Source organism: Lepidochelys olivacea (assembly GCF_965140295.1).
Source record: "Lepidochelys olivacea isolate rLepOli2 genome assembly, chromosome: 1".
NCBI classification, from domain to species: domain Eukaryota; kingdom Metazoa; phylum Chordata; order Testudines; family Cheloniidae; genus Lepidochelys; species Lepidochelys olivacea.
Genome location: NC_140411.1, coordinates 142,257,182 through 142,275,893, shown reverse-complemented (window position 1 = coordinate 142,275,893; position 18,712 = coordinate 142,257,182). Strand labels below are relative to the sequence as shown.

General features: G+C 42.4%; 1 protein-coding gene across 8 annotated transcripts in view; it reads left to right on the top strand.

The window, feature by feature from the left end:
- Window positions 1–18,712, top strand: part of MAP7D2 (MAP7 domain containing 2) — a 124,240-nt gene that overhangs the window by 90,167 nt on the left and 15,361 nt on the right. For all 8 annotated transcript variants that reach the window (XM_084626256.1, XM_084626253.1, XM_084626257.1 and 5 more), the window contains 2 exons: window positions 12,153–12,388; window positions 16,321–16,447. In XM_084626256.1, the coding sequence (XP_084482382.1) occupies window positions 12,153–12,388; window positions 16,321–16,447 (363 nt within the window). The remainder of the gene's footprint in view (window positions 1–12,152; window positions 12,389–16,320; window positions 16,448–18,712) is intronic.

The window sequence follows — 18,712 nt, the reverse complement described above, 5'->3', positions numbered from 1 at the left end:
TTTGCTACACTCAGACTATGTGCTTGCGAGAGGGGAAGTATTGCCTCTTGGAGGCGCCCAGCAGGGGTGGTATATATTTGTCCCAGGTCACTGGGTGGGGGCTCGAGCCGGTTTGCATTGTGTTGTTGGAATGGATCCCCTAGATATTGAACCCGGCCCGTGTTGCTGCCAACTCTGTCGGGCAGAAGGGTTACATATACAAGAAATAGAGGAGGTTCAGGAATGCGAGAGTAGCGACGTGGAAACACTTCTGGATGAGTAGACAATGAAAATGTTTAGTTTAGAGAGATGATAAATAAGAAGGGACATGATCGAGAGATACAAACTAATGAATGGTACAAAGTGGGAGAATAGTAGTACCTGATTTACCTTTTCTCATAACATGGAACAAGGGGACATTCAATGAAACTGAAAGGCACCAAACTTGTAACTGATAAAGGAAATACTTTATTTTTCAATGCCTTTAACCTATGAAACTAGTTAACATAAAAGATTGAAGCCAAGAATTTAGATATTTTTTAAAATAGACACTTATATGAATAATGAGAACATCCACAATTACATTTGGACAAAGACCTAGTGAAATGATTAAAAGAAAGAAGCTTGTTCCACTAAAAGGGCCAAGAATATTCCTGGGGGCATTCGGCACCAAAAAATTAAAATTTTTTTAAAAATTCTGCACACAATATTGTAAAATTCTGCAAATGTTGTCAAAATAACACCACATAATCACACCAGTTTCAATTATTTTGATAATTTATTTCAAAATGCCTGTCAACAAATATGTCTGTAACAATACAGAGACACACACAAATTCCCCCAGGAGTAGAGTCAAAGAAACCCCTATGACAACCTAATTCCTGTTTCTCTGCACCCTCCCCCCCACCCAGAGCCCAGCCATGGTGTCAGACACCAACAACCCCTCCCCCACAGAGCCCATCCTCAGCCACCCCACCCCTACCCCCAAGGTAATATACCTGCACCACGACCCCCAGAGCCCAGCAATGGGGTCCTCCCTTGCCTAGATACCTGAATCCCCTCCCCAGAGCCCAGCCGTGCCCCCGCCCAGCCCAGACACCGTCCCCTGCCCCAGAGCCCAGGGATCCAGAGGAAGAAACAGCTTGATGCTCAGTCCCGTGCTTGCATGGAGTTTCCTGCATACCACTGTCTCCTTCCCTCAGGAAATGCAGGGAACTGCAGCTGCCAGGAAACCTCTAGCTACCTCTCCCAGCAGTGTCTTCTATGTGCGAGCTGGGCTCTGCAGCCCATGTCTGTGGGGGAAAGGAAATTCTGCATGCATATTAATTTCTTCAAAATTCTGCATTGCGCAGTGGTACAGAATTCCCCCAGGAGTACAAGAAGAATGAAAGAGTGATAATATGATGAGGCAAAATGGGGTATAAAGGAGATGCCAAAAGAACACTAATTAGAAGACGAGGAAGTATACAAAGTTGTGTGAAATTAGACAAGTCAGGAAATGGCATGAAGCACAGAAAAGTTTAGAATGATAATCTTACTTAATATGGAAGTCTGTTAATGGGCAGGGAAGTTGACAGAGTGGGATAGCTTGTCAAAAACAAGGAATTCTTTTTAATTTCTCAGTTGCTAGTGGATATTGATTATTTTAAGTGTTTATCACCTTCAAGATACTTCCCCAGGTCAATAATACTTAGCACTTTTATAGCTCTCTTCATCTTCAAAGATCTTGAAAACATCAGCTAATTTTCATAACATTCCTATAAGGGTGGGTAGATAAGTATTACCCTATTTTATGGATAGACCGAGTGATTGAAGGCCACATTGGGCTTGCCTTTAGTCAACTGAGAAGTTCCACTGAAGTCAGTGGGACTACTTGCCTGAGTAAAACAAGCAGGATTTAGCCCTAATTGACTTGCCATAAGGCATAAGCCATAGAGGGAGCCAGTGCTAGGGCCAGGAATAGAAAGCAGAAGTTTTGGCCCCAAGTCCTCTGTTCAGGCCATTAGATTATCTCTCAGATCAGTATCTAGAAGCATGTGTCTGTTTAAAATTATTGTTTCCTTGCCAGTTTTTCTCTGTTTACATTTGATCTGCCTGTCTGCACAAGTCCCCATTTCTTCTAACTTTCTTTGGGCCCAGCCATAGTCCTCCTGGGAACTGACAGGCCCCAACCTGTTCAAGCATCTGCAAATTTTCATACTTCGTAACATATTGTTTCCTGTAGGACACTTGATGTACAGTGTGTATGTATATGTGTGTGTGTGTGTGTGTATATATATATATATATATATATTTTTTTTTTTTTAAAAGATGGAAAAGTGAACCCAGTGAAGGTTCTCCTTGGGTGGTTGTCTTCTTTTTCTGATCTGTGTTTGTTTACCAGTATGCTCTGGCTTCTGTTGCTCAACCAATATAGATTTTTGCTGCCAGTCAAGCTTACTAACTATGGCCCAATCCTGCAATTTGATCCATGTGGGAGGGGTTCTGTATGGGCTCAGGATCTATCTTCATGGATCAAATTGCAGGATCATGGCCATAATGGTATTGAAATCAGTTTTTTTTTAAAGTTTTGAAAAGATCCATACAAGACCCCACTAGAAATACCCGTGTTCAGTGATTAATTCCCTGTTAACAGTTACATTTTTAGATCCATCAGTTAACCAGTTTTTAATCCATTCAGTATGCTACCTTGATTTTCAACCCAATGTTGTCTTGACTGAGGGAAGGAGAGAAATAAAGTAAAGCCACATATTAATTGTTGGATCTACAATATTTAAAGTTTACCTGCTTCAGAGATAGTCAGCTAACAGAAGGCACTGAGACACACCAGTTTCAGAGATGTGTTGACTTAACTGATGAGGATATTCAGACAAAGTAGTAAAGCCAGGCAAAGCTGTGTTGGTTCGTGCACTATTAGTAAGGCTAATATTTTGTCATGGCTATTTGTAGTAGAAATCAGGGACAGATCATGGGCAATAAATAAAAAACCACGGAAGCCCATGATCTGTCCCTGACTTTTACTAAAAACATCCCTGACAAAATGCGGAGGGAGGAGGGTCTAGCAACCTCCCTCCCCTCCCCTCCCCACCCCGCAGCTGGGAGCTGCAAGGGATATCATTTCCCAGTGGCTGGAAGGGGTCTCCCTGCAGGACTCAGAGCTGCGGGGGTTCCCCACCACCCACGGCGGCAGGGGAGCTGTGGGGGTGGGGGGTGCTGCCAGCAATGGAGGCTGGGGAGCTGTGGGGGGGGGAGGGCGGCCTGCCTGCCTGCAGCCACTGAACAGTTCTGTTTCAGAGTAACAGCCGTGTTAGTCTGTATTCGCAAAAAGAAAAGGAGTACTCGTGGCACCTTAGAGACTAACCAATTTATTTGAGCATAAGCTTTCGTGAGCTACAGCTCACGAAAGCTTATGCTCAAATAAATTGAACAGCTCTGGGGGTCCCTCTGCCGCCGCTGGCGATGGCTGGGAGCTGTGGGGGAGGGGGTTCCGGCTGCTTGCAGCGACTGAGACACTGCAAGGGGGACCCTGCCAGCAGTGGCAGCTGGGCAGCTCAAGGGTCAACGGCAGCTGGTCAGCTGCCGGGGGTCCCACACCGTCTGCGGAAGTTGGGCTGCTGCTGCAGGGTCCCCCCCCGCCAGCAGTTGCTGGTCAGCTGCAGGGCCCCCAATGTCATGGAGGTCGTGGAAGTCACGGATTCCATGACATAATCTTAGTCTTAACTATTAGTAATGAAAGGAAGAAATGAACAATAATAGGGCAATGGGGGAAATTTGCATCCAGGCTCTTGAGAAAATATTACAAATTATGAACTGTAAAAAGCAGACATGGTAATGCTAAAGAATAGTCTGACAGCATCCTTTCAAAAAGAAAAACCTGAAAGTATGGCAGTCTCTTGGGTTTGAATTAAAGTGGACATAAAACAAACAGGATGTCTGAGCTATTCATTTCTGATTTAATATCAGCCTTCTAAACTACAGCATGGTCTTCCAATTCATGAGCTGTTGTGAATCTGGCTTTTAAAGCAACACATTGTTCTCTTCCCTACTCCCTTTAGATAAAATTGGACGTGACCTCTGACTGGCACATATTGAGAGACTTAGATTTTTTTATTTTTTTGTTCTTGTGTATTTTGAAGCCTTATGAATCTTCTGGTGCAGCAGGACATATATCTCACCTGTCCTTGCTTCAGCTAAAACAACCTCAGAACTCCTCCTGTGGAGTTTCCTGCACATTCTTCTGCCATGCTGGGGTCATCTTTCCCCCCCTGAAAAGTGGCAGGTGTTGACCCACAAACACCAGTGAATCCTCAGACCCTTTGGAGGGCTTGTGCCCCTGTGTTGGTGTTTGCCCTTGCTCTGCTTCTTCTGGTGCCATGTCAGTACAGCAACAGCAAGAGTTATGCTGACAGGGTCTCCCCCCAGCTGCCTCCAGAACACTGCTAAAGGAAGGTTTGTCAGAACAGGGAGGAAAGGTGGGTATGTTAATTAGCCTATCAGAAAAATTCCATGCTGTAGGTGGGAGGAGAATGCCTCTTCCACAGCTGTCCCTGCTTCATGTATTTACATTCAGGTAACTTACTGTGTTACCAATTCCTCCTGGGGTTTATTTGTCATTGGTAAAGGATCCTTTTCTATATAATTTTCTTGTCTCTCTCAGCCTGATCCCATGAGTCATAAAGTACCCTAAGCTTCCATCTTCCTTCTAGGATTGCATTCCCTGTTTCTAGTTCACCAAACAAAATAAAGAACACCACCACCACCAAACCATCAAGAAAGAAAGTGTATGGATCATGCCAAAGATTCCTTTATATATACTTTTTTCTATAATCCTGTTTTCTATCCACACATTCATAGAGCCCTGCAAATCCACGGATATCTGCTTTGTATCCACAGGCCATTGTTGCGGTTCACGGCTCAGATGAGGATACAAATTTTGTATCTGTGTAAGGCTCTGCATCACACACTCACCTGAATGGAGCGGCTGTCACCCAGCCCTCAGGCTCCAGCTTGGCTCTCTGAATCACGCAGCAGCCGGCTGCGATATGTGGCAATATGGGAGGAGTTGTCCCCAGCTTGCTCAGACAGAGGAGGTGAACTACAACTCCCAGAAGGGAGAGAGCCAAACACCATTTTGAAAGAGATGTGGTTGCACTTTTAAATTAGTGGGCAGCGACAGCAGGCACTGCGAGGAGAGTAGTTGTTGCCACTGTCTATCCTGGCCTGGTCTGTGTGCGTTAGAGCCACCGCAGCTGCGTAGGGGTGTCTGAGCCTCCCACTGGGAGGGCGGTGCTGTATATGAGGGCCCAGGATTGTAGTCTCCCTGCCTGGAGTGGTGAAGGAGGTACAGCCTCGGTGGCAGGGCAGGAGGTCTCTGGGGAGAAGTGGAGGGCAGTTGGGAAGCAGGTGCTTGGCATAGCCCTGCCTCACTGCGCGGTGACCTGTGGAGCTGTTAGTAAAGCCCTGCAAATCCGCGGATATCTGCAGACAAGTTTTGCAGATCAGATGTGTGTACAAATTTTTGTATCCACTCAGGGCTCTAGACATTTGGGTTAATCCTTTCAGTGAAGAGAAAAAAGAAGAGGAGAAAAGGAGAAACTTGCTTCAAATAATGACCCCTACTGGCATCTTGGAATAGAGGAATGCTAGAGGTGTCAATTTACGGTGCTCTTAAATGCAAAGAAAAAAACCATCAAATCAAAGCAATGTTCCTTTTTCTATATTTCTGACTGGCACCTACTGTGGGATTTGAAAACTTCAGAATGCAGATTCTTATTGCTGATATAAATTTTGTGGAACAGCTGTTCCTCTGTCACACTGCAATATTGTCATTTTTACAGTTGAGTTATAGGTTTTATTTCTGGCTTTTAGCAAATATCAAAGCAAGTCAACCACTGTTCTCCTTTCCTCTCCTCAGACAACCACACAAGAAAATGTGGCGAGATTTATTACTCAAGTTACCATTTTAACTCACGTTTTGGCTTCAGTGTAGTATGCGGTGCCTTCTGTCCTGGTCCTCAAAGTAGATCAAGAGATTTAATTGCTCGTTACTAGGCTCCTTCCCTACCAACCTCTTTAATATAAACTTGTTGTCATCCCTTAATCAGAATACAATTACTGCTGTGGTAATGCTAAACGTGATGACTCCGCCTTAGTTATGTGACTGTTTCTCCTCCTGTTACAACACCTAAAACAGAGTTGCCAGAAATGTGTTCTGAAATGGAAAAGGTGATCCAAGAAACTGAGGCAGAGGGTGAATGCAATCTGGTTGGGAAGTAATATCCTCTGTGCAACAGAAAAGGATAGACTGAGGGATGGCTATCAGTTTTTATTTACAAATTTTTAAATAAAAAATATAGGGACGGTTTTAGCTTTAACCTTGAACATTACCGCACATGCGTGCGCGCACACGAAAGCTGAAAGGGTTTCTCTATGTAGCTGTTATACTTCATTTATTTTTATTTATTTATTTTGTGTCATAGGTGTGCATGATATTTTACGTGTGAATAAAACAAGGTCATTTCCTCAAGGAAATGTTTTATGTTCGAACTCAAATGAAATTTGGACACACTCAGATAGAAGGGGAGTGCAAAGAACAAAAAGGGGAAAGTTCGGTCAATAGGCTTTGCTTGGAGAGTGGAATGTTAAAGAAGTTGTTTGGATACATAATTCCCCCTCCCCCCACTTCAGGCCTGTCTAGACTAGGGGCATATCTTTTAACGGAACCTAAGTCTCATTTTGAAAAATGACTTTCCATGAAAATCAGGTTCCTAAGTGCCACATTACTTCTGAAAATAGAACTTGGATATCTAAATCATGTAAGTGATTTGTAAATGTTACCCTGAGAAAATAGGTCATGTCTGAAAACATGTTTGATAACCTGATTTTAAACAAGGACTTTGCACCTAGTACAAACACAGTTTAAAAGTGTGTTAGCTGGTTGTGGCCAAGCCTGGGCTCCCCACTAGGGTCAACCATGATCAGCGAACACACTTTCAAACTGTGTCTGTGCTAGATGCAAAGTTCAGGTTTAAAAAAAGTTAGCTCACATGTTTCTAAATGTGAATTATTTTCCTATTGTAGACATACCCTTAGAATAGTTAAATTCCTGTTGTGTGCTATTCTGAAACGCCTCACAGAAGCTGTGTTTGAAGGAGAGATTCAAATGATAGGCAGGAGCAGGGTTGTACAGCACCATAAGGATGGGAATCAGAAGTTAGGAGGTGGACGCTGAAGGAAAGCCAGTGCAGGAATTCAAAAAGGCACATGGCACTGCTAAAGTAGCAGAACCCATGACTTTTTCAGCATAAGGAGAGGCTGGAGCAGAATGCCATGAAGGAGAGGTTGTACTAATCAAAGTGGTAGATGACCCTTGTCCATGCTTGTTTTTTTTGTCACTGCTAAAGGATTACTTAGTTTACTTAACAGTATTTTTAATTAGAATGAAGAGGAGCAGTTTATTTTACTGATATTAAAAATCAAATTGCAGGATTAATTATCAGGCTATATGTGGAGGGAGAAGAGATAGGAGTTGCATGACACCAAGATTGCAATACTGGAGGATGTGGGGAAAATAATACAGTTATTAACAGTGGAAAAGGACGAGTCTGGGAGGGGAAGTCCAATTGAATTCATATATAATTACTCACTGAGAGATACATTTTCAAAGAGATTTAAATGTTTGTGCAGTCACTTGTGCGTGCAAAAGACAAATTTGTTCATACAAAATTGGGTAGTTCCAGTTTTACATACAAAAATTTGGGCCCAGGGTTTTAAGTGCAAATTTGTATGAACAGAACCATAGTACATAGAAACTTGTCATTTCATTCTGTTTGTACGCAGTGGTATTGCAGATTTTGCAAGGCTGTATAGCCCTCCACACCATTCTGCAATGCCAAGTTTTTGTGCACATTTCCTTTGTCGAATGAATGGCTCAGTAGGATAGGTCGGAAGGAGAGATGACAATGTGCACATCTCTTAATTGCTGCTTCTTATGGTGGGTTTCACTTAGGGTTAACTGTAAATTCCTCACCTATTTCTGGATACATTTTCTAAATATAGTAATTGTAAATATACAATAGTAATCCAATAGAAAGTCTTGCAGGTAAAATTGCCTAATTTCAAATTTACTTTGTATTTATGGAGTGGATAAGGAGAAACTTAAAGGTTGAGTCAGGCAAAAATTTATATAGAGTGTTTATCTATTGCTCCTTGTTAAATATTAAGTAGAGTCTTCAAAGATGTTTGATAGTTTACTTCTAAAGTAAAGCAAAGGTTACAAAAAAAGGACTTTGCTCTTTGTAACTTTCTGTCAACTTGCCAAGTCTTTCAATAAGACAATCCTTCCTTGACTAGTTTCAGAGTAACAGCCGTGTTAGTCTGTATTCGCAAAAAGAAAAGGAGTACTTGTGGCACCTTAGAGACTAACCAATTTATTTGAGCATAAGCTCAATGCTTATGCTTTCCATGCTCAGCTGTGCCAAGAACAGGCGACTGTGCCCACAGATCCTAGCAGTGGATGTGCATGAGAAGGCACTGTCTGCACAGGTTCCCATTTCCTCTCACCCCTGGAGAATCCTCCCCAAGCCTTCGGCCTTCTGACTCCATGAGCTTGTAGGAGAGGAGGGCCTTCTAGAGTCTCTTTCTCACTCCCTCCTTCTCCAGACAAATGTTTCTACAGTCAGACTAGAGGAGATGCCATGCTTTGACCCCCAGAAAATTATTCCTATAAACTTAAGGGGCTAGTTGAGAAGATAGAGAAATCTGTCCCTCCTCAGATTGAAAAGTTAGTCTAACCAAGTGAAAAGAAAAGGAGACAAACACCTACAAGATCTCTATCAAGCGTTCTTAAACTACAATACCCACCTGCTGAAGTGAAGAAACAGATTGGCAGAGACAGAAGATTACCCAGAAGTCACCTACTACAGGACTGGCCCAACAAAGAGAAATAACAGAACGTCACTAGCCATCACCTTCAGCCCCCAACTAAAACCTCTCCAACGCATCATCAAGGATCTACAACCTATCCTGAAGGATGACCCATCACTCTCACAGATCTTGGGAGACAGGCCAGTCCTTGCTTACAGACAGCCCCCCAACCTGAAGCAAATACTCACCAGCAACCACACGCTACACAACAAAAATACTAACTGAGGGACCTTTCCTTGCAACAAAGCCCGTTGCCAACTGTGTCTACATATCTATTCAGGGGACACCATCACAGGGCCTAATCACATCAGCCACACTATCAGAGGCTCGTTCACCTGCGCATCTACCAATGTGATATATGCCATCATGTGCCAGCAATGCCCCTCTGCCATGTACAGTGGCCAAACTGGACAGTCTCTACGTAAAAGAATAAATGGACACAAATCCGACGTCAAGAATTATAACATTCAGAAACGAGTCGGAGAACACTTCAGTCTCTTTGGTTGCTCGATTACAGACCTAAAAGTGGCAATTCTTCAACAAAAAAACTTCAAAAACAGACTCCAGCAAGAGACTGCTGAATTGGAATTAATTTACAACCTGGATACAATTAAGTTAGGCTTGAATAAAGACTGGGAGTGGATGTGTCATTACACAAAGTAAAACTATTTCCCCATGTTTATTTCCCCTCCTACTGTTCTTGTAAAGTGCTGGAAATGGCCCACCTTGATTATCACTACAGAAGGTTCCCCCCGCTCTCCTGCTGGTAATAGCTCACCTTTCCTGATCACTCTTGTTACAGTCTGTATGGTAACACCCATTGTTTCATGTTCTCTGTGTATATAAAATCTCCCCACTATATTTTGCATTGTATGCATCCGATGAATTGAGCTGTAGCTCACGAAAGCTTATGCTCTAATAAATTTGTTAGTCTCTAAGGTGCCACAAGTCCTCCTTTTCTTTTTACAGATACAGACTAACATGGCTGCTACTTTGAAATCTAACCTAGTGATGTCTGTTGAATTATTTGCTATGTTCAAGATGATTATACAAAATCTGGACTGTAATTTGTATGGGAGGGGTAGGCGTGGTATTCCAAAACTGCATTGTACTGATCTTCCCAGAGCTTTAACTAGTTAATCAAGTTATTTCCACATATCAATGTTCATTCTCTCTCTCTCTCTCTCTCTCTCTCAAAAAACAACCCTTGTATTCGTAGGGTCCAATACTCCCTTAACTGTGAGTAATCCATGCAGGGGAATAGAAACTCAGTGAAAACAGTTTCCTTCTGATCCTTTATTTGGGGGCTCAGGGCTGTCTATCCCCAAATCCATGGATCTTGGGGAATCTGAGAGACCCAAGGGGCATTGGCATAATGGCTTTTTGTCTCCACACTGCTGTATTGCCTCAGCATTGCTGTCCAGCCTCCCTGCAGCTCCTCTTCTTCCCTGGATTGCACTGCTCCAGATTAGCTGACTTGGGTCTGAGAGTGGCCTTTAAAGATGACAATAATGCAACTAATGGTGCAAAACAACATGAGGGAAAGAAACTTTTCCTGGTGATCAATTTATGACCTGAAACATGGAGATAATAACCCCTAAAACTTGCTATCTTGGCTAGTGCAGTTCAAGATCCTATTCTTATAGTAGTGTCTGATCACTTCAAGCTGCAGATACATTTGCATAAAGGTGTCCATTTAACCCATTTATTTTCAGTTATTCATAACTTGTTGAAATTTGCTATGTGTGGTAGCTCCCTGAATAAGGTTATAGAAAACATTATACTATGGTACAGGAAATTGTATATTCTATTATGTTATATGAAAAATGTGATTATGTAATTAAAATTGTATCATAATTGCATAGCCTCAAGGGTGCAAAGTGAATATATATATTCATATATATATATATATATATATATATATGCTCTCTTAATATCGATATTTTTAATATGGAGTTCATATAATTTATATTTTTTGAAAGATAATAAACCGTTTGCATCAGTATTCTAAGGCAGAGAATTGTACAGGATTTTTTGTCAACTTTACAAGTATTTAAAGTATTTAGCACATTATTGATGCTATATAAATAACAGATAGTATTTCCTCTTATCCATGTTTGTTTCCTTGTAATCTCTGTTCTTTAATATGTGCATATTTTTAAGGAAATAGCATAAAAATCACACCTTGGACAGAGTGTTATGATGATAAGCTATCTATGGCATGTGCTTACCCAAAATCCATCGTCAGCACCATTGCCACTGCTTACACAGTGCAACAAAAAAATTTCTAATACCTGAGTTTTCAGTGTCCAGTTTATGATAGGGATGATGCTGATCGAAGCACTTAATGAGTGATCGGGATCAAACCTGGCCTACTCCAGGTAAATCTTTAGACATGTGGGGTGGGGCGTGTACGTATGTATATATAATAAATTCAATAAATTCAAGCCACTAAGTTACATACTCTTCTATTTCTATATCTATATATAAACACACTCTCCTTATCATCCTTTAGATGCCCAAGTGTGGATTTAGAAGCCTAGTCTAGGCTTTTTTAAAATTATTATTATTATTATTATAACCTTGCCACTTTTGGATTAAAACTTTTTTCTTTACTATTCTCTTCATATCAAAATGGTCAGTTAAACATCCCCTTTTTTTTCCATTTTTGTTTTTCATGCTAACAAGGTGCTTCGGCTTCAGCTGTGCTAATCATTTGAAGTCAATGGTCCTTAGAAAAATGAGCTCCTTGATCACTCCTTACACTTCAGACAGGTTTTCAGAACTTACCTTTATTCTGTCTGGTACTTCCCTGAAGTACTGGGCTCTGCCTGAGCAGGATCAGGGTCCATTTAGCTCGACAGTGGATGCCACTTGAAAATATTGCCTACTTCTTTCTGGTTTCAGAGTAGCAGCCGTGTTAGTCTGTATCCGCAAAAAGAAAAGGAGTACTTGTGGCACCTTAGAGACTAACCAATTTATTTGAGCATGAGCTTTCGTGAGCTGTAGCTCACGAAAGCTCATGCTCAAATAAATTGGTTAGTCTCTAAGGTGCCACAAGTACTCCTTTTCTTTCTCCTTATCACTAACATTTCATTTCCTTGATAGTCTGAGCTACTGTGTCAAAGCCTACAAGAAAGGAGTAGCAAATATCTGTTAAGATAGAACTTCATACTAAATCACATATAATTTATGGTGTGTGTGACTTTTCTTTCCCTTTCTTCCTCCCTCTCCCTCCCCAACCCCAGGACAGTTACAAAGACGTATCCACAGTCTCCTAAAAACGTTAAACAATATCCTGCATCTCCTGTGAAGCACCGTGTCATCTCTAATCTCAACCAGGAGACTCCTAAAAAGAAAGCAGACAAGGAGAAAGAGAACACCACTAGCCACAAACCCCAGCTATCTTCCACTGAGGAGGAGGTGGGCCAAGCAGTTGCTGAGAAACATGTGCCTTCTGCAGGAAAGACTGAAAGCGGTGAAGGTGGGTTTTGCTGCAAGGATCTATCTAAAGCTGCTACTGGTACATGATACTTTTAAACAAGGGCATTTCTTTCTTTTCCTAAAGCTACTTGTAAATCTGAAGTTTGGAGTATCTATTGAGATCACTAGTTATATAATTTCCACTGTGGCGACGTGGATAAACTCTTAATGATAAAAATGCAATATGAGGTGGCCAAACTGAGGATTCCCATCACTGAATCTCATGGACCAAGGTTTTCAAAAATAAGAGCCTGAAGTTAGCCATTGTCATCAAGGATGCATGGTTTTGAAAATCAGGTCACCTTATTTAGATGCCCAAGTGTGGATTTAGAAGCCTAGTCTAGGCTTTTTTAAAATTATTATTATTATTATTATAACCTTGCCACTTTTGGATTAAAACTTTTTTCTTTACTATTCTCTTCATATCAAAATGGTCAGTTAAACATCCCCTTTTTTTTCCATTTTTGTTTTTCATGCTAACAAGGTGCTTCGGCTTCAGCTGTGCTAATCATTTGAAGTCAATGGTCCTTAGAAAAATGAGCTGCTTGATCACTCCTTACACTTCAGACAGGTTTTCAGAACTTACCTTTATTCTGTCTGGTACTTCCCTGAAGTACTGGGCTCTGCCTGAGCAGGATCAGGGTCCATTTAGCTCGACAGTGGATGCCACTTGAAAATATTGCCTACTTCTTTCTTTTAAGATACTACTCAATCTCTACAGCAGTTGTGACCTAAAATACTTCACCACACAATGAAGTTATTTTTATATTAATCTTATTTCTATGTCTGTGTCATCCTCTTTAAAGTGCCTGGTACTTTATAGACATACACAAAATAAAGACCCCACCCTAAGACTTTTCCAGTGCATGAGGGATATAAAAAAAGTACTTGTGAGGTGGATATGGGGGAAAGGGAAACAGTAGGCTACTGCGAAAAGATAACATGCTTATTGACAGGTTTCAGAGTAACAGCCGTGTTAGTCTGTATTCGCAAAAAGAAAAGGAGTACTTGTGGCACCTTAGAGACTAACCAATTTATTTGAGCATGAGCTTTCGTGAGCTACAGCTCACTTCATCGGATGCATACTGTGGAAACTGCAGAAGACATTATATACACAGAGACCATGAAACAATACCTCCTCCCACCCCACTCTCCTGCTGGTAATAGCTTATCTAAAGTGATCATCAAGTTGGGCCATTTCCAGCACAAATCCAGGTTTTCTCATCCTCCGCCCCACCCCCCTCACAAACCCACTCTCCTGCTGGTAATAGCCCATCCAAAGTGACCACTCTCTTTAAACTGTGTATGATAATCAAGGTGGGACATTTACAGCACAAATCCAGGTTTTCTCACCCTCCCACCCCCCTCCAAAAACCACACACACAAACTCACTCTCCTGCTGGTAATAGCTTATCCAAAGTGACCACTCTCCTCACAATGTGTATGAAAATCAAGGTGGGCCATTTCCAGCACAAATACAGGTTTTCTCACCCCCCCCACCCCCTTTTTTCAAAAAAAAACACACACAAAAACTCACTCTCCTGCTGGCAATAGCTCATCCAAACTGACCACTCTCCTTACAATGTGCATGATAATCAAGGTGGGCCATTTCCAGCATAAATCCAAGTTTAACCAGAACTTCGGGGGGGGGTAGAAAAAAACAAGGGGAAATAGGCTACCTTGCATAATGACTTAGCCACTCCCAGTCTCTATTTAAGCCTAAATTAATAGTATCCAATTTGCAAATGAATTCCAATTCAGCAGTTTCTCGCTGGAGTCTGGATTTGAAGTTTTTTTGTTGTAAGATAGCGACCTTCATGTCTGTGGTTGCGTGACCAGAGAGATTGAAGTGTTCTCCGACTGGTTTATGAATGTTATAATTCTTGACATCTGATTTGTGTCCATTTATTCTTTTACGTAGAGACTGTCCAGTTTGACCAATGTACATGGCAGAGGGGCATTGCTGGCACATGATGGCATATATCACATTGGTGGATATGCAGGTGAACGAGCCTCTGATAGTGTGGCTGATGTGATTAGGCCCTGTGATGGTGTCCCCTGAATAGATATGTGGGCACAGTTGGCAACGGGCTTTGTTGCAAGGATAGGTTCCTGGGCTAGTGGTTCTGTTGTGTGGTATGTGGTTGTTGGTGAGTATTTGCTTCAGGTTGGGGGGCTGTCTGTAAGCAAGGACTGGCCTGTCTCCCAAGATTTGTGAGAGTGTTGGGTCATCCTTCAGGATAGGTTGTAGATCCTTAATAATGCATTGGAGGGGTTTTAGTTGGGGGCTGAAGGTGACGGCTAGTGGCGTTCTGTTATTTTCTTTGTTAGGCCTGTCCTGTAGTAGGTGACTTTTGAGAACTCTTCTGGCTCTATCAATCTGTTTCTTCACTTCCGCAGGTGGGTATTGTAGTTGTAAGAATGCTTGATAGAGATCTTGTAGGTGTTTGTCTCTGTCTGAGGGGTTGGAGCAAATGCGGTTGTATCGCAGAGCTTGGCTGCAGACGATGGATCGTGTGGTGTGGTCAGGGTGAAAGCTGGAGGCATGTAGGTAGGAATAGCGGTCAGTAGGTTTCCGGTATAGGGTGGTGTTTATGTGACCATTGTTTATTAGCACCGTAGTGTCCAGGAAGTGGATCTCTTGTGTGGACTGGACTAGGCTGAGGTTGATGGTGGGATGGAAATTGTTGAAATCATGGTGGAATTCCTCAAGGGCTTCTTTTCCATGGGTCCAGATGATGAAGATGTCATCAATATAGCGCAAGTAGAGTAGGGGCATTAGGGGACGAGAGCTGAGGAAGCGTTGTTTTAAGTCAGCCATAAAAATGTTGGCATACTGTGGGGCCATGCGGGTACCCATAGCAGTGCCGCTGATCTGAAGGTATACATTGTCCCCAAATGTAAAATGAGCTCAAACACCGGCACTGCCATTTTTAGCCATGTAAATCCAATTCAGCTAACCTAGGCCAGCCACAACCATGCTGCAGGTCTTTTACTGCAGTGTAGATGTACCTTCTGTCATCTTTTTCCTTCTGTCTTCTTTTTCCTGTGACACCATCACAGGGCCTAATAACATCAGCCACACTATCAGAGGCTCGTTCACCTGCACATCCACCAATGTGATATATGCCATCATGTGCCAGCAATGCCCCTCTGCCATGTACGTTGGTCAAACTGGACAGTCTCTACGTAAAAGAATAAATGGACACAAATCAGATGTCAAGAATTATAACATTCATAAACCAGTCGGAGAACACTTCAATCTCTCTGGTCACGCAATCACAGACATGAAGGTCGCTATCTTACAACAAAAAAACTTCAAATCCAGACTCCAGCGAGAAACTGCTGAATTGGAATTCATTTGCAAATTGGATACTATTAATTTAGGCTTAAATAGAGACTGGGAGTGGCTAAGTCATTATGCAAGGTAGCCTATTTCCCCTTGTTTTTTTCTACCCCCCCCCCCCCCGGCGTTCTGGTTAAACTTGGATTTATGCTGGAAATGGCCCACCTTGATTATCATACACATGGTAAGGAGAGTGGTCAGTTTGGATGAGCTATTGCCAGCAGGAGAGTGAGTTTGTGTGTGTGGTTTTTGGAGGGGGGTGGGGGGGGTGAGAAAACCTGGATTTGTGCTGGAAATGGCCCAACTTGATGATCACTTTAGATAAGCTATTACCAGCAGGAGAGTGGGGTGGGAGGAGGTATTGTTTCATGGTCTCTGTGTATATAATGTCTTCTGCAGTTTCCACAGTATGCATCCGACGAAGTGAGCTGTAGCTCACGAAAGCTCATGCTCAAATAAATTGGTTAGTCTCTAAGGTGCCACAAGTACTCCTTTTCTTCATGCTTATTGAATACATGTTATAAAGTATAATATGTATGTACTGTGCTGCTTTTTTCATTTCCTGACGAATCACAATGCTCCACCAGGGAAGCTCACAGCAGGAACTACTGATGCAGAAGAAGCTACAAAAATTCTGGCAGAGAAAAGACGGCAGGCTCGTCTGCTGAAAGAACAAGAAGAACAGGAGAGACAGGAGAGAGAAAAGCGGGAAAGGTACTTGCTGTCTTTTTTTTTTTTTTTTTTTTAAAAGAAAACCGTGGTGGTCGTCGTTAGCACCCCGACATGTAAGGTCAGTGGCCCATTATAAAAAAAGTACTGTACAAATGTAACGCTGACAGACCCTGGTCGTTGGTGGGTGGGATCAAACCTGGGACCTCTGGAGCTTAGTGCAGGAGCCTCTAAAGCCAACTGACTCCTAGCTAAGGCTATAGAGCAGAGCCTCTGTCTCTTTCTTGTTCTTTCTCTTTCTTCTTCCCCCTTCCCCCCGCCCCTGCTAGATGGCACAGAACACCACACCTAGGGGGTGTGTGGGTTACACAAACACATAGTAATAGAGAGAATCCCTAAGAGCTTATCTGTTATGGGAGCTCAGTACTTTTGAAAATCAAGCCAGCTACTCAGGAGCCTAAACTTAGGCCCTCATGTTTTTAAAAATTTGACTTAAATAACTAATTACTCAAGTCTTTTTATATCGAGTGCAATAGAAACGTGTGTTTTTATCCCTGTAGAAGGCCGGAGGCTTCTCACTCTTTCCCCACTTTACCCTCTCACACATCTAAAGTGTCTATCCTTCTGGCCCTGGAGGACTGAATGGAATTTAATTCAGAGCTTGTCATTGCTCCTTCACAATTGATAGGAGTCCCTGTCCCATATCACAGTGTAGTACTAGATCCTTTCCCTCACCTCTCTTTCCCTGTGGCTAAGGAAATATGAAGATACTGCAGTGCTCTCAGCTCATTCTAGCCTGAATTGATAGTTTTATTTACAGATCAACTACCATGCAGTCCACTCCTACCTCCTGCTTCCTTACTGAGCTGTTAAGCACCCCGTGGTCCCTAGGCTGCCTGGTTAAAATTGCACCAGGGAGAGAGAGCTCCAAGGACAGCCATGGAGCCCAAGGACCATGAGAGGCTTAGCACTGTATGGAAGGGTTAGCTTCCAACTATACTGACCTCCTTAAGGTTTTAATGTGTACAGATGCAACGTAGTGTGCAATCTCTCCTGTTAAGTGCCTCAAACTTTATACATGTAAAATTTGAAGTGCTGAGGCACTAAACTTGGCTGATTTTTTTTAAGCCAGTTTACTTGTAAAAGTACAAAACTTTAAGTAATTCAAAAGCTAGGAGTTTACCCCTAGTCCAGGTGCTCTGTGGGGCCAATAGACATGAGCTTCTGTACTCCTGACCCCCTTAGCTCTCTGTGTCATGAGGTATTGTTTCTGGACACATGCACTCATGAATTGAGCAGGACACACAAGTGAATTAAAACAGAAACAGGGATGGATTTAAGCAGCAGGCCACAACTTTATTGACTTAACACTGGGGAAGGGCATTATGTGTGTCCCACCCATCATACCACACATTTAACTCAGCAGTTGCAGGTCTCACATCATATAATCAATAGCTGGGGAGAGAACCTGCTCAGACTACCCCTACGACATAGCCCACTTCTGAATCTCTCACCCTCTCCCCCCGAGGGGATTAGATGATACTGAAGGTTTGGTCTGCAAAGATTTCAGATCTTCTCTTTTCCCAGAGATGCAAGGGCCACTAGCAAAATCCCAGGTGTCTCTTACCTCAGGAAGCTGGCTCTTTTAGCCTTTCACCACGCTGGACACCAGCTGAAAATTGTGACAAACTAACCGTTCCTATAAATTGCTAATATTAAAATTCCAAATCCTATTTCTTTTAATCTAACTCCATGATGCTGTGAGGAGGGTGAAAAGATTGAACCACTGGGCCTCAGTCAGTTTGGCCCAATGGGAAAAATTCTTTCCTGATCCCAAAATGGGACCTGTCAGACCCTCAGCATCGCAAATACACAGCTTAGAAAGCTTATGAAGGAGGCATTGTCAGGTATGTGCTTTCCCTTCCTTCTGGGGCTGTCTCTCACTATTTTCACCAAGGGAGGGCATTTGTATGTTCAAAAATAACTGTATTCCTCAGGTGGACTGGAGTGAGGTGAGGCTATCATAAGGCAAAAGTGGGAATAAGGGTCCTTTTTAACTACTCAGAGCTTGAAAAATGTTAGTTCTACATACTGTAGTTGAAATTACAAACACATTTCTTGTTCTGTCCTACTTTAGTCACATCAATGTTCAAAGGGAAATGTTATCCCTGCAAAACATTAGATGGGGTGAAAATAAGGCTTAGAATGGAAGCTTGGTTGCAACTTGAACTATGGAGTTGTGGCCAGTCCCTCCATTGTGTCAGAGCCCATTCCATACAAACGTATGTAGAAGCATATATTCGCAGCCAA